The sequence below is a fragment of the Lissotriton helveticus genome, chromosome 10 (assembly GCF_964261635.1).
Source record: "Lissotriton helveticus chromosome 10, aLisHel1.1, whole genome shotgun sequence".
NCBI lineage: Eukaryota > Metazoa > Chordata > Amphibia > Caudata > Salamandridae > Lissotriton > Lissotriton helveticus.
The window spans coordinates 36,037,720-36,061,881 of record NC_136071.1 but is presented as its reverse complement, the minus strand read 5'-3'; the positions used below and the strand labels follow the sequence as shown (position 1 = coordinate 36,061,881).

Here is a 24,162-nt window from a genome sequence, read left to right as displayed (position 1 = left end):
GTGTGTTAATAATAACACAAGTTATTTCCAATGTTACCAAACAAGCTATTTCCATCGGATTCACTTTCTTTTAAGCCTCATTACGAACGTACTAGAAACAATACTTTCCTCGGACTTCCAAAAGATTTTTGTAGGGACTCTGTCCGAATGCTGCTGCTCCTTTACAATTTTTAGGTCGAGCCTAGACCAGCGCGAATGCGCTGTTCTGCAAGACTTGTTGTGGAGGAGTATCGAATAGAAGCCCTGCCCACTCCCCGCCCATATTTGCCTTTGGTTTGTGTCATTTTCTGTCCTAAATGCTGGCTTCTGTTTCGTAAATAGGCTTGTTAGTGTTTCCTTAGTACCGCCTCCTCTTCATTTGTCACGTCCCATGGCGACTGGCCCCTTTACTTAGGTTGTTATACGGTACCTGTTATTTAGTCTTTAAGCACTATTTTCTTTATTCAGTTTCTCCTACCGGAGGCACGACAGGCTTTGGTGCCTTCTTTACCCCCCCCCCTGTTGTCGTGGCTTGTTTACCACCCCACCCTCCCGTTCTCCGTGCCTTCTCCCATCCCATCGTCCCCCCGACCGCCCTGTGTCAATGCCTTTTCCCTTCCCGTATCCCCCACCCTCCCTCGATTGTCCGTGATGCTTACCATTTGCAATAGGTCTCGCATTTACGTGAGTTTGAGCTATTGGCATTGTAAATGACAACGCCTTTTATTCATGTTTTGGTTTTTAAAACATAAATAAAACGCATTGCCATTTACAATGCCAATAGCTTAAACTTGCGTAAATGCGAGCCCTATTGTATTGCATATGCGTGTTCAAAGATGACATTATGTATGCATTGACTGCATTGTGGCGCAGCTGATAATTCAGGGCGCTCCGAACAGTGACGTTGCTAGGCACTTTGCCGCCCGTGGTGGTCCGTGCCTTTGACCCCGTGGCGGATGCGCTGAAGAGAAGGAGGGGGCATCAGGGTTAGATTACGATAAAAAATCGGCCCGGCCACACTTGCCTTTCTGCAAAACACTGCTTCTGTGAAATTTTATTAAAAAAGGGGGTGGGGGAAGAGGTTTAAAAAAATGCATGGATTAGTTTACACTGGTGAAACGCCTGAAAACAAGTGAGGCGCCCTGTCCCTGCTCAAGATGCATATATGAAAGGGCTGGCCCAGCGAGAGAAAGGGAGTGACACCTCTGCCATTGATAAAAGGAAGGTACTGGACGCCCATCTGCCTTCAGAAAGGCCGCTAAGGCACCCACTGGGCTGCTGGTGGCATCGAACAACGCAGAAACCGCCCAAATCGCCCCCCAGGCTGCTCAAAAAAGCAGCCCACAGCTGGAACTACGATACGGGCCCCTCGGGCATTGCCCTTTGGGCAGCTCACTGGCACCCTATGGGCAACTCGCTGTTTCCCTTTGAGCAGCTCGATGACACCCTTTGGGCAACTCAGTGGCACCCTTTGGGCAGCTCGCTGTCACCCTTTGGGCAGCTCGCTGTCACCCTTAGGGCAGCTCGGTGGCACCCTTAGGGCAGCTCGGTGGCACCCTTTGGGCAGCTCGCTGTCACCCTTTGGACAGCTCGCTGTCACCCTTAGGGCAGCTCGGTGGCACCCTTTGGGCAGCTTGCTGTCACCCTTAGGCCAGCTCGCTGGCACCCTTTGAGCAGCTCGCTGTCACCCATAAGGCAGCTCGCTGTCACCCTTAGGGCAGCTCACTGGCACCCTTTGGGCAGCTTTCAGCCCAACATGTCCTTTTAGGTCAGCTTAAGCCCATGTGTATTGTTTCTCTTAATTTAAGGCCCATTTGCAGTACTTGCCGCCCTCACCCAAACCACCTGCCCAGATTGGCTGAATTCAGCTTAGCCCTGGACGAGGAGGGGTGAAGCGGGTGGTGGCAATGCCAAAAACCCACCACAAGCCGCATTAGACTGCCCACCGTGAACCACACGGCACAGAACTTCCATCCTGCAGTCTCGGGGGACTCCTGTCCCGTCTCAGGGTGCCCACGTGCCCCAGTTCCAAGCAGTGCCTGGGTCCTGGCCCCTTTCTCAGTTTCCATCACCCTTTGTTATTTTCTGCACCAGCCTCTTGGGTGGCAGAATGTGGGGTGTCCTGCCTTCTCCTTTGCTGTCTTCATAAACCTCTTCTGGCTGCTGCACAAACCCTATTACTGTGCCCTACACAGAACCCACTGCATTAACATTCACTTAAAATAGTAAAGTCTACTCCTACATGTAGGAAAGGTGCCAATAAATATTACATCATACTAATACATCATTATAGCAAATTTTATATGTTTTTCATTGCCCAAATGAGACTGGTCACACAAAAGGGTCTAATGATTCAGTATCGGAGTCGCTTCCACACCTCGCGCACAAATAGAACAGGAATTAGCATTTGGAGACTACGATGAGAAAACAAAACGCACCTTTTTCCATGATGTCCCTTCCCATGCTCCTCTCTTTGGTGCTGCAAAGAGACCTCCAGATTTAAAATTAGTATAAAAAAGCCTAGTATCAGATGCCAAACTGACCTGTAAGTAAAACTGGCCCGCTCCTGGGAGAGCCGGCAGACGACAGGGGTTAGGTAAGGTATACTGGAACCATACTTTAGGTCTCTTTAGAATTAGTGCCTTCAAACTCTTTCAGCCAGATCCATCAACGGAAAATCGGCTCGCAAAGGGCCAGATTCTCCGAATCTGGCCCTTTGCGAGCGCAATTTTTGCATTTGGGATTCATCATCCCAAATGCAAAAATCGCAAATTGCGAAATCGCTAAATTGCGAGGAATTGCATTTAAGGAATCTCTATTTGAGATTCCTTAAATGCAATTCATGAACCATTTTAGAATTGCGAAATCGCAATTTTTGGCCGCTATTTACCGCAAAGTCTGACTTCGTGGTAAATAGCGAAAACTTCGAAAAATGCACTTTAGTGCATTTTTCTAAGTTGTATGTTACACACACACATGTCCTTTTGACATGTGTGTGCGCAACATCAGTCTACATTTTCATTTCAGGGGTGCTACAGGGTGTCCTTTGGACACCCCTGGCAGCCTTGAAATCGCATCCTTATTTGCGATTAGCAAATTGCTAATCGCAAATAAGGAATGACTCCCCATTCATTCCTATGGGCCTGTAGGCCCATAGGAATGAATGGGGAGTCATTCCTTATTTGCGATTAGCAATTTGCTAATCGCAAATAAAGAAGCTGTAGAAATCGCAAATAATATTGCGATTTCTACATGAATCCCGTTTTGCGAGTCCTTAATAGCGATTCCTTAATAATCGCTATTAAGGACTCACAAAACGGGACTTTGATGAATCTGGGGGTTTGTTTTTTTCTCTACTTTCAAGCTACATTTCAACAGGAATATTAGCAAATTATTTTTCATAGACCGCATGACATCTAGTAGAATTCTAAAGTGGAAAGCTGTACTCCCTGAATTAATTTAACTCTTTTTATTTCATACACTAACGAGTCAGTGGAAGGAAGTGATATGTGAGATGGACTGGATCTCTGCCAGATCTTTCCATCAACTTTATTCAATTGACTAGCAGCCCGTCCCGACGTTGTATTTGGCAAGGGCAATTTATTTTAAAATCTCACCGTAGACAACATTTTTTGTTTAATTAGAATATGTTCTCAAGCTTATGATTTTACAACTATTGTATTTTTGTTTAACCCCTTCGATGCTGATGACGGAACGGTTCCGTCATCAGCGTCGGTTGAGCTGTGCTGATGACGGAACCGTTCCGTCATGACTCCGCCCGCGCAAGGCGGAGTCAGCATGGGCGGGGAATTCGCGCTGCACGCATGCGGTTAATGTTTCTGACTTAAGCCTTCCAAAATCCCAGTCTGCACTCTACTACCAATCTGGTAAAATCCACATTCAATAAATTCTCCTGCCAATGGTTCAATTTGTAACCAGATGTGCCCACTGTGAAGAAGCGGGGACATCCCCAAATGAAGTCGAGGGCCTGCACGTGCCCATGCAAACTCCTGTTGTGAAGCTTTGTAGTGGACCAACCCCAACTAATTGATCGGCTCTGCTTTTCTTATTCCAGGCCTCGACTGGAGGTGGCTGGCGGAACATCTGGCCGTTGAGCTGATCTTCATTAAAAAATGGCAACAGACGGAAAAAGACCCCGCGGAAATACTGCTGAGGAAATGGGAGGTAAGGCATGGTTTCATATTTACTGGACTGAAAGAGCGCATGAACATTTTTGTGGTTTTTAAAGCGTGTACTAAAAAATAACGCAAGAAATTGAGCCACATTGAAAATAACGCAAGTAAGTGGTGCACCGAAAAATAATGCTTGGAAGTGATATTGAAAATAATGCCAGTAAGTGGTGCATTGAATAATAACATATTAGTGATATTCAAAAATAATGCAAACGGTTACTAAAAAGTGACGCAAGTAATTGAGCCACATTGAAAATAATGCAAGTAAACGGTGCACCGAAAAATAAAGCAAATGAGCGACATTGAAAATAATACAAAAAAGTGATGCATTGAAAAATTACGCAAGGAAGTGATATTGAAAATGATGCAAGTAAGGGGTGCATTGAAAAATAACATACTAGTAATATTAAAAAGAATGCAAGTAAGTGGTGCATTGAAAAATAACGTATTTTTGATTTTGAAAATAATGCAAGTAAGTGGTTACTGAAAAATAAATAACGCAACTAATTGAGCCACACTGAAAATAAAATGAGTGGTGCAGAGAAAAATAATGCAAATGAGCGACATAGAAAATAACGCAAGTGGTCATTGAAATATACTATACTAGTGATACTGAAAATAATGCAAGTAAATGGTACATTGCAAAATAATATATTAGTGATATTGAATATAATGCAAGTAAGTGGTGCACTGACAATCATGCAAAGAAGCAACAGTGAAAATAATGCAAGTAAGTGGTGCATTAAAAAATAAGTTATTAGTAATACTGAAAATAATGCAAGTGAGTGGGGCACTAAAAAATAAAGCAAACGAGCGATATTGAAAATAATGCAAGTTGTGCATTCAAAAATAACATACTTGTGATATTGAAAATAATCCAAGTAAGTGGTGCATGTTATGTTATGTTAAAATGTTATGTTAAAATGCGTTTATATAGCGCACGGCTACTCTAAAAGAGTGTCCCGGCGCTTTCCACAACAACTACAGTGTAGAACATAACAAGAAAAACAGATCCCAGAAGCAGGAAAAAGAAAATCCACCTAAACAGAAAGATTAAAAAGCCAAGTTTTCAAGTTCCTTCTAAATTGAAGCAGGTTGGGAGTACTGCGAAGTACCAGTGGGAGCGAGTTCCACAGCTGTGAGGCCTTGAGGCTAAAAGAACGCCCGCCCGTACGCGCCTTCCTCACCCGTGGGACCACAACAGTAAAAAGGGATTCAGAGCGTAAAGAGCGGGCAGGACGATAAAAAGCCAATCTCTTCTGCAGATATCCCGCACCTGTGCCAAACAGAGCTTTGTGCACCAGCGTCAGGGCTTTAAACATAATCCGTTTGCGGATCGGCAGCCAATGCAACGTCTGCAGCAGCCCAGAAGCCCGTGTTCGTCTATGCAGACCAAAGATCGCACGGGCTGCAGAGTTCTGTGCCACCTGCAGACGCTGGACCAAATAGTCCGGTAAGCCCAGAAAGAGAGCATTGGCATAATCGAGCCTAGATCCGATTAGTGCCTGCACTGTAATCCGTCTGTGCTCCGCAGATAGTAAAGGGAGAAACTTGCGGAGCATTTTCAGAATACCGAAGCAGGTGCCGGACAGGCCGAGAACATGCGCTCTCAGAGAGAGCTTGTTATCAAGCCTAACACCGAGGTTCTTGGCAACCGTAGAGGACTGCGCCGGAGGACACATAGCAACCGGCCACCACTGCCGCCATTCGGGATCGATAGCACAGCCGAAGAATAAAACCTCCGACTTGCTGGAGTTGGCCTTCAGGCTATTACGCTGGAACCAGCCGAAGACCATATCCAGACAATCCCGAATTCTCTCCCCATCAAAGGGCTGATCTTTGCCACATGTGAAGAGGAGTTGCGTGTCGTCGGCGTAGGACACGATCTGGGCTCCGTAAGCCTCCACCGCCGCCGCCAGAGGGGACATAAAGATGTTGAACAATGTCGGGCTCAACACAGACCCCTGTGGAACCCCGACTCCCAATGGCGGCATCTCGGCGGAGCTCTGGGACACCCAGACCGTCTGGCGGCGGCCCTCCAGAAAAGATGTAAACGATCTGAACACCGTCCCCCTTAGGCCGATGTCATGGAGCCTGGCGAGAAGCGCCTCATGGGGGACGGTATCGAAGGCGGCCGACAGGTCCAACATGACTAGCATGGCCTTGCCACCCACATCCAAGGTCTCCCTGATGATCTCCGAGACCTCCACCAACGCTGTTTCCGTACTAAAGTTCGGACGGAAACCGGATTGGGATGGATGGAGCAGATTGTTAGCTTCAAGAAAGCTCGACAAGACGCCATGGACATGTTTCTCCGTGATCTTAGCCAACGCCGGAAGGAGTGAAATTGGCCTGTAATTGGCCAACACCTCGGCATCAAGACCAGGCTTTTTCAGGAGGGGGATCACCATCGCCCTTTTCCAGGTGCGTGGAACAATCCCCTCCCGCAAGGAGGCATTAAGGATCGGGTTGACCAAAGGATCCACCACTGCCGCCATGCCCGCCAAAAATTTGGCAGGGCAGGGGTCCAGTGGTGAGCCAGATTTAAGGTTGGCCAACAGTGTCCGAGACATGTCACTGGAGACAGGTGGAAAGTCAGCCAGTACTGCCATGGACACGGGCGATGTTCCAGGTCCTGCCCCAGGTCCACAGCCATCCTCCATTGAGCTCTCCGAGAAGGAGGCCTGAATTGCCTTAATCTTGTTGGTGAAGAAAGTGGCAAGATCACACGCCCACGCCTCAGATGACACAGGCGGGGGTGAATAAGAGGTCGGCGACGTGAATTCCTTCACTATCGTAAAGATCTCCTTACAGGAGTTCGCCGATACCTCAATCCTCCTGGCAAGGTAGTCCCGCTTGGCGCCAAGAATAGCCCGGTGATAGGCCTTCACCACAGACCTATAGGCGAGCTTAGCCTCCCCATCATATTGAAGGCGCCAAGCCCGCTCAGCAACCTTGCACTGGCTGCGAGCCACACGCAGCGCCTCGGTGAACCATGGCGCAGATTGTCGTATCGCGGTGGACCTGGGGGTTACCTTTGGGGCGAGAGTATCCAACCTCTCAGTCAACCAACGCTGAAGGGCCTCAGTGTCTCTTTCCGGGTCGCCCGAGAGAGAGCACGGATGTTCCGTGAGCGCCTGCTCCAACATAGCCGGCGTCACTCTGTGTAACGCTCTCGAGGCAGCTCTGGGCACCACGGGGGCACAGATGCCAGACCGCCCGTTCTCCAACACGGAAAACCCAATCAGCCAGTGATCCGACCAAAGCACCGGCCGTGCAGCGATGTCAACAATAGGGACAGAAGAGAACACCTGATTGAGAGTATGCCCTTTCTCGTGAGTAGGCCCTAGCACAAACGGTGCTAGTCCAAGCGAAGATGTAATATCTAGGAGTTTGATCCCATCCGGATCGTCCAAAACATCAAGATGAAAGTTAAAATCGCCTGCAAGCAGACAATGCTGCGCAGACAGAGCCAACTCCGAGATGGCTATCTGTAGGTCGTCCCAAAAAGAGCCCACCGGGCCGGGAGGCCTATAAACCAGCAATCCCTTAAGCGCTTGACCAGGAGACAGTCTAAGCATAAAGCTCAGGGATTCGGAGCCCTCGATGGAGTTCACGGGAAGAACTGAACAGGAAATGTCTTTCCTCACCACCACAGCAACTCCTCCCCCCCTACCCTTAGCTCTGTCTTGGCGGAAAATATTATAGGATGAAGGGACCGCCGTGAAAATATCTGGGTTCGACGCCTCTCCCAACCAGGTTTCGGTCAGGAGCAGGCATAAGGGATTCTCCCTGACCAGAAGATCGTGTATGTGCAGGGCATGCCTTGCTACCGATCTAGTGTTAAGCAGCAAGCAGCGATGTTTCACATGAGCCTCGGGTGTCCTAAGGACGCTGCACCGTGCCCCCGTAGGCGACCAGCCGCATGCCGGGCAATGACGTTTCCCCTTGTGTCGACCAGGAAATACAGAACGACACAAGTTAGATGTGGTGCGCATAGCATGAAGAGTCGCCGAGGAATAGTAGATCATCCTTACCCTCACCCGACCAAAGTCCTCCGCCGCCCCGCGACGCTGACGGGCGCAGACGGGCAGGACTCCGGCACGACTCAGGCACAGAGAAGGCGTCCACTGCGCGTACCGCTGCGCGTAAGGGAGCGACTTTAAATAGGCTCTCCAATGAGCCCTTGGCGCGCGAGTCCGCTCCAAGATGGCGGCCGCCGCCGAATACCAAGCCCCAATCCAAGATGGCGCCCGAAATGAAGAGCCAGGACCCGGACCCACAAAGTAGTGGTGCTTTGAAGGCACAAAGGTGCCGTTTTTATGTGCAGTAAGGGGAGCGGGATGTAGGCAGGAGGGAGCAAGTTAAAAACGAGGGAAAATATAAACCCAAGAAAAACACCAAGGTAAACCCAGCTAGCTAGAAACAAACAAAAGGTTAAAATGTCCACAGCGCTAGTCCAGCGCGCTTGCAGCAGTATGGTAGGTGGTAACGACCCCTGCCCCACGAAGGACCGCCTTAAATAGGCTCTCCAATGAGCCCTTGGCGCGCGAGTCCGCTCCAAGATGGCGGCCGCCGCCAAATACCAAGCCCCAATCCAAGATGGCGCCCGAAATGAAGAGCCAGGACCCGGACCCACAAAGTAGTGGTGCTTTGAAGGCACAAAGGTGCCGTTTTTATGTGCAGTAAGGGGAGCGGGATGTAGGCAGGAGGGAGCAAGTTAAAAACGAGGGAAAATATAAACCCAAGAAAAACACCGAGGTAAACCCAGCTAGAAACAAACAAAAGGTTAAAATGTCCACAGCGCTAGTCCAGCGCGCTTGCAGCAGTATGGTAGGTGGTACATAATGCAGGTAAGTGAGCCATATTGAAAATAATGCATGTGGTGCACTAAAAATAATGCAAGTAAATAAGCCACACTGAAAATAATTGCATGGCTCCACAGCGTGATTAAAAAGCACGAGTTCACCACGAAGTGCACGTGTCTTTGTTTGTGAAGTGACGCAGGCCCTTCAGAGGAGGTATGGTTGGGTGGTTGAAACCCGGTGATAGGATACAATACTTCTTCAGGGACCAGGGCTGCCCATTTAAGGGAAGGATGGGTTGCGATTGCTTCAAACGCCAGGGTCATTTTACAGGCACCGTGCACAGATGTCAGGTGAAAGATTACCTTGGGGAATAGGGGATGCAAAGTCAAACATCTGGAACAATGTTGCACCAGAGCAGGAAAGATCATTCACAAATGTGGGAGAGGTGGCCTGCATGTTAACCTGGCTATTGTCAGTGCTAGGTTAGTGTCGTTACTATGTATATTCAGTGGCGATCCTCCGCTAAGGCAGACGAGCGTCGCTCCACTTCTCACAGAGCAGTGTAAAAGAAAATGATAATAACGGACTGCAGTTATTATCATTTTATTTTTAGTATCATCACGGGCGGTGCTTGGCTCTCCTGACGTCGGGGAGGAGGAGTGGTTGCTGCACTCCCAAGTGCGCATGACGCTTTGTCCGGCTGTCTAGTGGCAGCCAAAGCGTCATGCACACTTTGCATGTTCTCCACCCAGGCTGCATTACAGCCCTGTCTGAGAGCGGAATCATGGTGCTCCGACCAATCACAACGCTGCATTGAAGCGTTGTGATTGGCTGTGGGGAGCCGGGGAGCTTCCTGGAAGAGACACAACGTGTGAGGGACGGAGGAATGACGCAGCGAGATCAGGTAATTGAATTGTAATTTTTTTCTTCAACTCCTCCTCTCCCTCTCGCCGCCCCCCTGCCCATACCGTACCGTGCGCTACTGTGTATATATTGTGTAATAATTTTGTGGCCCGTTGAGAAAATCCGCTTTTTAAATTAACTATTATGACTGCATTAGGAAAACGTATGCTCTACCGACAGAAGGGTATTTTGTAAAGATTTTCTGAGGCACCTGGAGACAGGGAGTAGACTCTACATCTCAATCCGCAGCATGGATTTATTCTGGAAGATAAAGATGCACTTGCCTTCAAGCTCTCATGTTGAGCATCCCAAAAAAAAAAAAAGCATGTCATATCACTCTTGTAAGATGGTCTAAATTAGTAGAGGTGGTCAAAACACAAATCATAAAGTTATTTTTTTATATTGAAAGAGAACAGTGATGTAAAAATAAATCCTTAGCACGTGATTCGCATTTCCCTGGGACTACTTTGAATGCTTGAGGTTCTGGAGAGCGGGAAACGCATGGGCGCCCAGCTGATCTGCTTCCTGGAGAAGAGCAGCTCCAGGTACCATGGTGAGCTTGGTCATCAAACATCTCTGAGGGAGGCCTGGGATACACTACGCTGGGTGGGCTTGGGTGAGTAGTTTATCTAGCATTGACACCACTCTGCTCCCCTCAGAACCTAACCTCCCATGCAACATCTCAACGACGACGTATACAGCGAGAGAAAGAGCTTCTTGGACGAAACTTCCACCGACTCAGTGGAGATGTCAACTTCACCATGTAGAACAGAAAGATAAGGTCCACAGGACCCCTCTGAACTCATCTGAGAGGGAGGACGTGGGATTCCGGAGTGCAAACTGAGCCATAATACTAAGTCGAGAATACTTGTCAAACTTAAAGGTCCCTTCCTACTTGATAGACAATTTAGTAACTTTGACAAACATAGTAAAACTGTTAAAAAACCCTCAAGGGGTACTTCAGAGTAGAGACACAATGTAGCTGTCTTTACCACCTCCTGTTTGACAAGAGTCCACAGTAACCTACAGCTCCGCCGTGTTCTGGTCTAGGAATACCAGCATTAATTCCCATGAAGAATACAACCGCTCTGTTCCCCTACTGGCGATCTCACTGATCTTTGTATTACGCAGAGTGACAAAGCTAATGCTGCATCATATTTACTACACATTGCGTCATGATGATGACACTGCCAAAACAAAAGCAAACAATGCAATGCTTGTGTTAAGCTACAAGCGGTGTAGCATTGCGCGCAGTCCGAAAGCGGTCTTAGGTGACTTCTGTACTACAGCCATAAATTGGACTGCAGTTGTCTTTACGAAGACACCATTCAAGGGTATACTGCACAATATCTGTACTTTTCGTGACTGTTAAATATATTATGAGTTGATAAAACATGCAGCGTTGGCTCCCACATCTTCTGCCCATTGTGTGCCTCTGTTTTTGTTTGACACCAGTATTGCACACAATGCTCGGTTGTGTTACTTTGTCATATAAGCAGCAACAGGTCTGAATTCGTTCCTATTGGTGTTTGTGGTGTGCTGCCCTACAACTTTGCATACATTATTCAGCTCAAAAACCCTATGTACGTAAAAGTTGATTGCGCTATACAGATAGCGATCATTTTACCCTAAATACATTTTTTGAGCACATCTGAACCAAAGTGGTCCTTCAAGGTGACACCAACAGCAGTAGGCACATTATATAAGTTCATATCAAATATGTATGAGTTATGCAGTTCAGAAGCTTGTGTTACTTAGCAATGAATGTTACTGTGTGTACTTCTTTGTTATTGTACATGTAATAGCTGTAGCAACTTCTGCCACACAAGCTCACACAATCTCTCCTTGCTGTATCAATAATGACTTGTCTCTTGTCTCCCTCTCTGCAGTGTAAGATTTCGGAGGCGACGGTGGGCACGCTGTTCGACCTCATGCTGAAGATGGGCCGCGAAGACCTGGCCGCCATGCTGTAACTCGAAGGTGGTACATCGCTTCTTAACGCCCGCGTGGTGCACCATGGTGGCACTCTGCACGTTGAAACAGGCTGGAGATACCTTCTAAACAGAACCCTATGCCAGAGCTTCAGTTCCTCGCCTTCTCTGTCTCACCACAAAATCCTCTCCTGTCGCGACAGACTATACCACGGCCACCATGCCTTCCATTTGGATTTTTTTGAGTCGCAGAGGTCCTCTCATTCCAGCCCGGCTTCCATTTGCCTGCTTGATGATACCTGGCACTGAAGCGGTCAGCTGCCATTTTCAAAATCAATGCTACATTTTCCATCGCTGGCATTAGCAATCTGGCTGCAACTCTTAATTCCACGGTCATGGGGCTAAATGTGGTGGGGACGGTGCCACATCTGCTCGTGGGGGTTCATTTTGAAGGTACTGTGGATGAAGCAGATGGAAGGAATGTCTCCCACTCAAAGAAAGTAAATGGAAATTTGGATTACAGTATATTTGACATAAAGGCATTTTTAATTGCATAAGCATATAAGCAGTCCTGGGGTTTCATATATGCGAATTATAAAGGGCGGGAGGGCGTTTAATTGCTTGTAGAGGACAGCTGAATGATGAGCTTGCAGGAGAGAAGAACACACAAACTAGGTTGAGTAACAGCCACACCGCGGCGAGCTGCAAGGTGCTGAAATGCTGTATTGACCCCCCTCCACCCTAGTTAAAATGTACACTTCGGGGCGTTCTTCAGAGCGCTCTGGGCACGTCTACTGGTGGCTCGCTTGAAGAGTCCTGGGCTGGATCACACGCCTGGGTCACACTACATGTCCTATGTTCCAAAGCTGACCAGGGCAATGAGAAGGCGGTGATATTGTACACTTTGAGGGGCGCCAAGAAGTACCAGCCAGAGGCATCACTGTGTGTCAATTCATGGAAGTGCTAGCCTCATTTCACCGAAACCTGGACTACCTGGTAAGGATGTGAACATGCACAGCTTTTTTGATTGGTGGCGGCAGTAACAGCATTCACAGGAAGATTACACTAAAAACAAGACACTAGGAAGGCGGGACTCTGAACATTGCACGTATTATATCCATCCCAATGCTGCCTTTTCTCTAAAGACCAGGTGCTACCCTAGGGATACTTTATTCGAGAAGGGTACAGGTTTGGAGTCAAATGTTCATGTTGGGCGATGATGCAACCAATGTACTCTTATATACATTTTTGCAAGTTTGCTTTCTCTCTCAGATGTCTCAGGTGCTGTGTAATTTTTATATAAATGACTGGACGAGAGCTGGGAACGTATGTTACTCTGTTTGCTCAGACATTGCAAACCATTTAGAATTAAAGCCATGTCACCAATTTTCCTTTTGGGTCTAGTGACAAAAATGGTTTGGGTGGTCGGGCACTCTTTCATCACTAGGATAACACAATAGCAAGTTAAAACCAGGAGAGCGTGACACCCTTTTCAGTCACTCCATGATATGATGGTTGGGCGTATGTTGTGATATGTTAACCCCTTCGGCGCTGTGCGGGAGAATTAATAAGTGAGCGGGATTCGGACGGACCCCGGCCATCCTCAGCACACGCCCACCGTGACGCGGACTGCCAGGGGCCGTCCTGAGCATGGAAGAGGTTAAGTTCTCTTGGAGGTGCTTCAGTGTTGATAACATTTAATATGCCAGCTGCCTACCATCAGGTAATGTAGTGGAGAAGTGTGGCTCAGGGGTTAGAGGCAGCAGACCCGGAAGCTGAGATCGGTCCCGGACCAGGGTTCAATTCCCCGCCTCGGCGGGTCTTGGGCTAAAAATTCCACGGACTCGACAATTCTCGCTCCAGTGCCTCCTCGACTCACGGGTTCACACTCTGCGACTCTGGGCAATAGCTTGCTTAATCTCCACAACGGCCCCTCGCGGCGGGATGCCTGACTTTCACCTTGTGGACACCCTGGCGGGGTTTCTCACAGGGGTATACCAGGACGGGTTTCCTAAGCAAGCGCAAGGATGCCCTTTGGGTGACAGGTTTGCGCTATATAAGTACACCTACATTTACATTTACATTATGTGAGGAAAACAGACACCTCCTTTGTGACACCCGGGAGAGCTTTTCCTTTCAAGCGCGTGCCATTTGCCTTAGCGTCCGCAACCACTGTATTCCAAAGGCTCATGAGGGAGACGTTCAAACATTGTGTAGGTGTTCGGTATTTCCAAGATAACTTATTGTGTTTCAAACTAATGTGGAGTAACCATTTTACAAGAAAGAGGGTTTGATGCTCCAGTTTGATAAGTATACATTTGAAGAACATTTGAAGAAACTTGTGTGGACTACTTGGGTCATCACATATCCAAGAGTGGCGTTAGACCCAAAATAAAGTAGTTGAAAGCCATTGCAGAGGCCCCAGCTTCTTCCAACAAAGACTAGTTAAGGTCCTTCTTGGAGTTGGCTGAATTTTCTGCAAAAGTTGTTACCCCCTTCACTAAAGTGACTAGACCTTTCTACGCATTTCTGTGGATGCACCTACTGCACCATGGTCAAAGTTGGCTGTAGACATTTTGGGGTCCATTAGAGTTTTGGGTGAATTCCATGTTTGCCATTGTACTAATAGATTACATATTGAAGTGGCCTGAAGTCAGTTTCGTGAATAGAATGAGCACTACATCTTGGATTCAAGTAACAAAAATTATTCATGAGAGAAGGATACGTTAATGAAATTGTGAAAAAACAATGCCTCAGGCACACGTTACAGGGTAAAAACAATGGTTAATAAAGTCTCTTGCATCTGGAGAGTAGTCAAATACTGTCCACTCAAGTAGTTTAGAATTTATTCAGTTATTTAATCTTAATCATTAATGGACACAACCAGCCAACATGTGTTTCGTCACAATGGGAAGTATCCCGTGACTTCTTCAGGGCTGTATGGGAAAGCGTGGATGTCTTTGAGAGATCGATCCGCCGGTGATAATTCCAACCTGGCAGGTCTGGTTTAAGTATAAAAGAATAAACGGAATAGTCTTTAGGAAGGTAAAAAATAAATTTATTTTAATTTAATTTAAGAAGTTTTACATAGCGCTAGCCAGACCGGGGGTATCGGAGCGCTTCACATCAGTTACAGAGCAAATGAAATGAGAGCAGAACATAATACAATAACGCAGGACAGACGTAATGACAATGACACAAAGTTCTGTTGCGAGGACTCCGGTGTACCTGAGATCCCAGAAAGTAAGTGCCTGTAATCAAGTTGAGTGGCGGGTCTGCCGCTACAACAGAACCTCTAGCTAGTGTGTTAAGGGAAATGCAGGCACTGGTTCACCTCTGTTCCGGAAGTGGACACTTCCGGAACAGGGGTGAACCAGTGCCTGCATTTACTTTCTGGGATTAATTACTTGCATTGTAATGGTATGCGTGGTAACAACGCAGTCATTGTACTGAACGCGTTGTAATGGCACCGTGTTGTACCAACAGGGTTGTAAACGCTGTTTCCCTCATCCAGCAGGCCACAGTGGTAAGACAGTTTCGTAGAGTGGTGGGGGCAAGTGCTTGGTAGCGTATCGCCTGCATAAGAAACAAGCATTTACAATGCAACGGTCTCGCCTTTGCAAAAGTTAGAGCTGTTGGCATTGTAAATGACAACATTTTTATTTATGTGTTGGTTTTGAAAACAGAATAATAAATGGCATCGTTATTTACAATGCCAATAGCTTAATCTTGCAAATGTGAGAATGTATTGTGCACTGAGAGGAACAGTAAGGAGGCATTTGCGCTGAGAGGGGCAGTGAGGAAGTATTGTGCGTTGAGGGGGGCAGTGAGGAGGTATTGTGCGTTGAGGGTTCAGTGAGGAGGTATTGTGCACTGAGGGGGGCAGTGAGGAGGTATTGTGCACTGAGGGGGGGCAGTGAGGGGGTGTGGTGCCAGCACCTTTAAATCACAAAACTCTAAAGAAAGTTATTATTACTGGTGTTACCCAAAAGGTGCATCGCTGCTTGACCTGCAAACAATAACCAGCACTGGGGTCCTCTTTCACCTTCCACTACTGATGCGGATTCACATTACGTTCCTGCTTACCTAGTTTGTTGTCTCACCAGCTTAAGAAATGGGAATGCGTCTCTCTGCAGGCCATGATCAGCGGTCCTCAGCTAGCCTCGCACAGCCCCCCCCTTGGTGAAGTCTTACTGGGGGAGCGGGGATATGTTGGTGCCGTGGGACTGGCAAGGTTGTAGCGTGACTGGGGTGGGAGGGAGAAGAGCTGGGTGTGCACAGGGTTGTAAGGGGGTACAACCAAATGTGGCAGAGCGGAGGAGTGTGCATGGTGGTAAAGAGAGTACAACTAACTGTGGCAAAGCTGGGTGTCCGCAGGCAGTAAGGGTGTCACTGAAGGGCGGTTTGGTATGCAATGCACTAGGGGCTTTGTTGCCGAGAAGCCCTTACCTGCTTTCTGCAGCTCTGTCCGCAGCCCCTCCGGTCTGCCCCAGTCGGGCTGCCTGGAGCGGTGAATTCGTCCTGCACCGGGTTGGCCACCATTGCAAACTAGCAGCCTACAGTCTGCAGAGTCGGCCGAAGAGCACCATTGCCCCACGACCACAACAACATCAAACCCGGCTTCGCCCGATGACATCACACGGGACCGAGTTCTTTTTTAGTCAACAACATGTTAAAGAAGACGCGTGGCATTGGTGAAGTGTGCGCGTAGGAGCAAATATATGGATATTAAAGAAGCCGTGTGGCATCATTGCAGCCGTTGCGGTGCTGTTGTAAATATGCAGCCACATGGTGGAAATGACATATAAAAATTAAAGCAGACTGTGAAGCCGATCAGACGTGTGGCGCTGGGGAAGCGGGAGCGGCCACGGTGCTGTTTTTAGTCAGAGGTCCGTGAACTCTGCTGCTTCAGTCTTTTGCCTCTGCAATACCAGCGTGATCTGCAGCTCGGGCACTCGCTCACGAAGGTGTCGTAGAGTGTATAAAGAGATGTGCACGTTCACAGTTCAACCCCCGCCTACAATGCACAGCCGGCCGCCCGGCCAATTGCATCGCGGCCCGGCCGGAAGTTCCGCCTCCTCGAGCACCCGAGAAAGGAGAGGAAAAGTCCTCCCGCGGCCCGGGCCTCCCGTGAGCTGTGGAGAGCCCCGGAGCCGCCTGCGCAGAGGAGTTGCCTTTTGTCCCGCGGCCCCGGAGAAGAGCTGCAGAGCCGAGGAGTCACACCGGGAGCAAAGAGAAGTGCTGCGGAAAGAGCCCCGAGGAGCGGGAGCTCTCGTGTAGCCCCCGCCAGCAGAGCCCGGTGAGTGTTGTCAGGTGGGGGGGGGAAGAGCTCCGGACCATGCCACAGTGCCACCGAGCGGCCCCACCTGGTCAGCAGGGCCGCTCCAACAAGACCCCCAAGAAAAAGTTGTATTGCCCTTGCAGGCCGGTCCTGGCCTGCAAGGCATTATGGGCTGCGCCGCATATTAAATGAGCGGCTCTCCCGCTGCTCCGGGGAGAGCCGCGCTGGCGCTTCGCCGCTTCCTGGGCCCTAGTTGGGGAGTCGGTCCCACCTGGACCCTGGTTATTGACTGAATATAGAGACACGCCGCATGTTCAAGACGCGTTGACGCCAGCCCCTTTTAAGAAGAAAAAGAACCGAAATTCACGATGTAGCGCGCGCGCAGCCAAGGCGCCAAAGCGCGCCCACGAACAGAAACTGACGATGTAGCGCGCGCACCGCCAAGCAGCCAAGGCGCCAAAGCGCGCCCACGAGGTCAAATCTCCGGCAGGAGAAGCGCGTGACAGTCTGCTGTCCACATTCCCCCAAAAGTGATAACATAAGTTGTCTCGCCCTAGACAGCAAAAGCTTCGCTTTTGCTTTCGTCTAGGCGAGACCTAAAAACGATAGGCCAAATTACGAAATAAAGAAGCAAGAGGGGTAACATATAAGTTGAACATGGCGGGGCTTAATGCCAAGCTCTGAGGGACCCCACATTTCAGAGACTACTCGATGTGGTTCCAGCAGTAATGACCAAATCCAGTCCAATGCACCTGATCTAATACCCAAATTTTCCAGTCCCGCGATGAGAATGCTGTGGTCGACCATAATCGACAACTAAAGATAGGTCCAAGAGGATCCCACCACCTGGACCAGATTCATGCGCCTAGTCAGCAGCTACCGCCAGAATGGTATCAGTCCTGTGACGTGGACGAAACCCTGACCAAGCAGGTTTTAAGATCTTGTGGGTTTCTAGAAAGCTGAATAACCGCTTTCTCCAGTAATTTGGCTAGAAGAGGAAGAAGCTAGGTCTGATATTGGTGAGAACAGCGAAGTCAGCTTTCGGTTATTTCTTTTTTATTTAAAAAGAGGAACAATGATTGACTTTTTATAGAAGGAGGGTGAGTTGTGAAGCTTTAAACAAGAAGTGAGTACTAGCCCGAGTAATAGAGCAATCAATTCCACTAACATATGCATCTTGTTACAGAGGACCACATCTTATAGAATGAATGCTAGCGGTGATATCTGCTGTCGTGACAGGGCAGAAAACTTCAAAAGTCTGCTTCTGGCCTGTATCAAAAAGCATGGGGCAGCATCTGTGGGGAATCTCTGATTCCCTGCAGATGGTCCCAAATTTGCCCCAAAATATTTAGAATTGCCTTTGCACAGCTGAACTCATGTAGGAATAGAGTCTCTGCAACTCAGATGATCAGCCAGCTTGTTGGCAGAAACTAGTTTTGGCTCAAGTATGTTACAGTTCCTGTTGTCATGGGGCCTGCCACAAGAAATGTTCATCCCAGTGAAGTCACCCAACCGCGTCAGTGGCACAAGCTCTGGCCATCACCCGCCTGCCACTCTCTCTTGCAACTGCAAACACCTGGGCACACACCCAGCAGGCAGACTCAATGGCCACTTCATTTGTTTGCTCAATGCTGGCAGAAGAAGAACATTAATGTGATGTTGTATACTTTAAGGACACAATTTAAGCAACATTTGTAAGAAAGCAACTATTTTCATTTAAGAGGATAAGCAAAATCTATCTTGAAAGTGTGTAGTGATCTAAGGAAAGACCAATGTCGTTATAGCAGCCTTGCTTGTTCTTTCCTCGCGGAAGCCAGCTAGGCGTAGGGAAAGGCAGCAATGGCTGGTACCGGGCCTGCTCTATAACACCCCTGGCTCTGCCCTTGCTACCTCTGGGCTCTGGGGTCCCAATTCAACATTAGAACAGTTTGTGAACAGCGCTCTACAGAGCTCTGGCTACTTTCTGTTGTTTCCACTCTTAGCTCTTCTCCTAGGCTGCTCAGGGGCTCAGCAGGGGCCAAGAGGTCATCTGTATGATGACAGCGATGGTTGGAGGGCGTGTGATGTCACTTCTGCTAACTGTGGCATTTTGCTGAATCAACATCCGTACCATTCCCTCCCCAGAATGCTCACCTGTGAGTGTGTCACATGATTCTGTAGAAAATGTTCAAGCCAGCAGAAGCGTTTAGGGGTCCTGAGTAAAGTCTATTTGTAGGACCGGTGTTGCACCTCTAAAGCTGGCCTCAAAGTACTCTGCTTGTAGGACCTGTGTCCTACCTCTCCGCTGGCCTCAAGATGGGGTCTTCTTGTAGGACCCGGGTCGTACCTTTCCGTTGGCCTCAAATTGGCTGAAGTGGACTTGTAGGACCCGTGTCCTACCTCTCCGCTGGTCTCAAGATGGGGAAAATCTACTTATTTGAACAGTGTCACACCTCTAAAGCTTGCCTCAAGCTGGGTAAAATTGACTTGTAGGATTCATGTTGGGGTTCTCCCTTGACCTCAAGCTGGGTAAAGTCTACTTGTAGGACCCGTGCCATACCTCTCTGCTGGCCTTAAGCTGGGTAAAGGTAGGACCTGTGTTGTACTTCTCCGCTGGCCTCAAGCTGTGTGAAGTTAACTTGTAGGACTGGTGCTGTACCAGTAAACTTGCCTCAAACCAGGTAAAGTCTACTGTAGGACCCGTGTTGTACCTCTACGCCTGTCCAAAGCAGGTAAAGTCTGCTTGAATGAGCTCTGTTGTACCCCTCTGATTGCCTCAAGCTGGGTAAAGTCTAGTTGTATGACCCATGTCGTATCTCTCTGCTGGGTGAAGGTAGGACCCATGCTTTACCTCTTTGCTAGCCTCAGCTAGGTAAAGTCTACTAGTAGGAGCCTTGTCGTACCTCTCCGCTGGCCTCATACCAGGTAAAGTTGACTTGTAGGACTTGTCTTGTTCCTCTACGCCTGCCTTAAGTTGGACAAAGTTGACTTGACTTGTACCTGTGCCTTAAATCTACGCCAGCCTCAAGCCAGGTAAAGGTGACTTGTAGGACTGGTTTTGTACCTCTGCACCTGCCTTAACCTGGGTAAAGTTGACTTGTAGGACTTGTGCCGTAACCATACACCTATCTCAAGATGCCTATTGTCTACTTGTAGGAGATATTCTGTACCTCTACACCTGCCTTAAGCTAGGTAGACTTATGCATTACCTCTAAAAGACAAGGGCTGTGAAGATTTCAGACCGCCTCAGTTTCCTTCAGTTTCTGTGAGACCCCCAGTGACTAGCACGTGAGACCCCATGAAAGGGACTGAGAGGTGTGCACAGTCTGCCCCTGCCCTTTTCCTGCTTCTGTCAGCTTCCACCCTGCAGCGCCTCCTCTGTTGAGGCCTTGAAGGGTATGGGCCAAAGAATAGGTCCTCTCAAGGCCTGATAAGTTAAGGCAGAATATTTTGCAAATAAAATGTCATGAGCCTTTAATCCTGCCAGGACCATTTTTATTTTTTTGGGAAAACCTTTATTGTTACTTCAAACGATTACAGGTATGGGCCTACAACCCCCAGGGCCGGCCGCTAATCAGTTTCCATCACAGCAAGTCAGTTACGATACGACTGGGCAGCCCGTGAATCGGGGGTACCATAGATTCGGTTAAAACTTGTTATTGAGCGTACCAACTAAATTACAGGATTTAAAAGGCTCCATTTTATAATAGAAAAAATTAAAGGATCAGGTGCCATACAATAAGTCAGAGTCACACAAAGGGCGGGCAAAATAGTAGAACATCCACAGTGAGAACGATCGCAGTTAGAACAATGGCGCTAAAACATATGATCCAGGATAAACAAGCATACAATCACAGTTCGCACCAGTTAGGCGCCCGTCCATTGATACCGATAATACTGTTGAAGTATAGGCACAGATGAGGAAAGATCGATAATAGGCACAAAAGTGGACCCGCTATGCTGACCCGAAAAATGAAGAAACAAAGAAAAGGCAAAAGAAAGGAAACGAAAGAAAAAAGGCCATAGAAACAAAGAAAGGCAAAACAAAAAATCCTCACCCCCAACCTCCCACCCTGCACCCCTGCAGAAGACTACGGCCTACCCCCCTAGCAGCGTGCCTGTCGCCCCAAAGAACTGAGACCCGAAAAATAGAGAGAACGAAGACATATAAAGAGTAACTAGTAGAGATGGAGGAGGGCATTGTCATACACGGTCCCGGTCTCTCGCCCCTCCGCCCTAACAAAAATTCCCCCACAAAGCAGACGCAATCGAGCAAAACACAATAGAAGATTACTCTGGAGGAAACTATATACCCCGCCCGGTGTCCGTTAACCTAATAAAGCAAATCCCGTTACCGATTGGACCACAATAGTAAACCCAAAACAACAGTCTCAGCCCAGACCCAGTCGATCAAACCTGTTGACTCCCTTTGGTGAGTAGAACTCCATCCACAAATTGTCGAAATATACATAGAGGTTGCCGAAATATAGTCTGCTGGATGGAGAAGAGATGGCAAACCCCAAAGTACATGGCCGGTTCCGACGATACCCCTCCCCGACTCCAAGGCCCGACACTGTTTCCTTTGCCATCTTGATGAACCAGCTGGGAAGGGGGTGCGACACAATCCAACGCAGTTCACAGTCTCGACCAAAAAGTACCAGAATGGGAACAGCAGGTAAATGTTCCACTGGTAGTGAAACCGAGAATTCCAACAATACAGTCGATACACAGATCGCAGCACATTCTATCAGTTCCACTTCTGTAGGGGCAGGCACATCTCCATGCACAGGGTCTGAATGTACCGCTGGGGTGTCTATCGGGAGTAGAGCTGGCCGTCGAGTCCTGTGCGATGTATCAGAGTCCGGTCCCGATTGTCTAATTCCGTCTGCTGCTGACATCATTTTACAGACCCGGGCCTCCACAGTCACCCGAAGTGCCTCAAGGGCTGCCAGCACAGACCGCAGTGACGGGCCACAATCAGCCCGCTCCGCCGGTTCTCGCACGACATCAGGCACAGTGATCCCCTTGGAGAGCCCGCTCACCCCGGGGGAAGATTAGGTGGAGCAGGGATGAGCCGTGAGGGACAGATCGTCAACAGGCGGCCGTGCGCGCCAATCCCCCAACCCAAAGGCGCCGGCGAGGCGAACACCAGGCCTCCGAGTCAGGGACCCCCGCAACACCGCCCCAGGCGTCACACGTCTCCTCACCTTCTATACGAGACCAGACAGCAGATCGGCAGCAAAGCAGGTCAAAAAATGTTGAACGTTACACAGACCGGACCCTGCCACCCTCACCAGTCCGCTGTTGTTCAACTGGGACCCCGGCAGGACCAGCACTCAAGACCCCGGCACCCAGACTGGGTTAGGCCTCAAGTCAAACCTCGACATTACTCCACTCCACCATGCCGGAAAAGTCTCGGGATTGCTTCATCGGACTGCAGATCAGTTCATAGACACGGACATGTGGCGGAAAAATCAGGATAGACGACAGGATCTGCGAGCGAAAGACGGAGGTCAGCGGAGCCGGGACACTAAGCGGCCATCTCGTTTGCTGTCGTAGCTCCTAGGACCATTTTTCTATCCAATCGCTCCTGTGCTGTACACCCAGCTACTCCCACTCAACTACTTAGTGAGGATTTGGCAGCCTGCTTTGAGGATAAGATTAAAGATATTCTCACCTCTCTCACCATTGATCCTAATACTTAACAACTCCTCTTCCTGTGTCGGAAATAGGGTTGGCCTCCCCAATTGCAGGTTCTTCCTTAATGGCGTTCGATGACTTTGATCATCCATCGGGAAGTTCATTTTCTGACACTGCTAAATCTATTACCTCTGGAACTCCATGAGATCCACTACCTACCACCCATAATTTGGAAGCCACCATCTGAGTGTCCTGCTGGTCCTTTAATAGCTATATGTAGCCAGTCACTGGAGACAGCTACTGCCCCCAAGAATGCAAAAGGGCATTCGTACTTCCTCTTTTAAAGAAGCCTTCTGCGGATCCGTCAGTGCTTAGCAATTTCAGACCTATTTCTCTTCTGTCGCTCCCTAGCCAAACCCTGGCTGGTCTCAAGCTGCCTGCAGGACCCATGCCATAACTCTACTCCAGCCTCGAGCTGGGTAAAGTCTGCTTATACGACATGTGTCATATGTCTCCAATGGCCTCAACCTGGCGTTCCTGCACCCTCTAACCACTTCTCCACTGCAGGTAGTCGGAAGAGCTAGCAACGGTGTACAGTGGATGTCACCGCTGCCTATATATATTAATGCATCAAAAGTAGGTGTTTAACGCGTAGGCAGTTCTGTCACTTGATTACAGCTCACAGCGCTAACCTTAATGAGCCAACGCGTTCTGTCTTTCACACTTGAGGTGTGCCTTTTTTTTAACTCCGATATTGATCAAGGTTTCTACCAATTGAGCAAAATTAAGAATTTCATAGAATTAAAAAAAAACACACTATTACTTTATAGACAATGCCGTCAGCCATCTGTTGTGTAGTTGGCATTTGTATGGGGCTGTCTGTAAGCTTGATCAGACGACTCCGGATTTCCTCATCAGACCGAATTTGGAGTAGTTTTGCATTGGACTTGTAGCCCTTCTGATTCTATACTCCATGCTCACTGAATACATAGCCAGTTTCCTGCTTTGACCATCCAAAATATTCACGAAGTCAGTGGGTACCAATGGAAAAGTCATGTTACTGTAAGGGTTGTTGTGTGTCCTTAACCTGAAACAACCACATCTCAAGAGATGTTGTTAATCTTACTATGACATCCCAAATACAAATAATTAGACACTCAAGAAGGCCACAACCCCTCCCTTTTAAAAACAAAGCTTTCCAATGTTATCTCTTATAGCAGTAGTGTAATTAGTGCTACCATGGAGTCACGATCGGCGTGAGCATGGGCAGGACCGCTTGCCATTAGTGTGAGTGCATGTCTTAGAGACTGGCTTCCACTGGCGGTACTAAGACTGTTGGTAAGTTACTATCGCCAATGAAAGCCATAGCATCCTAACCACCATTATCCGAGTACAGTAGTAGTGTGGCATGAGTAACACAGTCACCATTAGTTCCATAGTGGGAGTCT

At 48.5% G+C, this 24,162-nt stretch overlaps 1 protein-coding gene across 2 annotated transcripts in view; it reads left to right on the top strand.

Moving 5' to 3' along the window:
* LOC144785834 (uncharacterized) overlaps nucleotides 1-13,231 on the top strand; it is a 103,241-nt gene extending 90,010 nt beyond the window's left edge. For both annotated transcript variants that reach the window (XM_078664680.1, XM_078664679.1), the window contains 2 exons: nucleotides 4,055-4,164; nucleotides 11,773-13,231. In XM_078664680.1, coding sequence (XP_078520806.1) covers nucleotides 4,055-4,164; nucleotides 11,773-11,856 — 194 coding nt within the window. In that variant the 3' untranslated portion in view covers nucleotides 11,857-13,231. The remainder of the gene's footprint in view (nucleotides 1-4,054; nucleotides 4,165-11,772) is intronic.
* The last annotated feature ends 10,931 nt before the right edge of the window (nucleotides 13,232-24,162 follow it).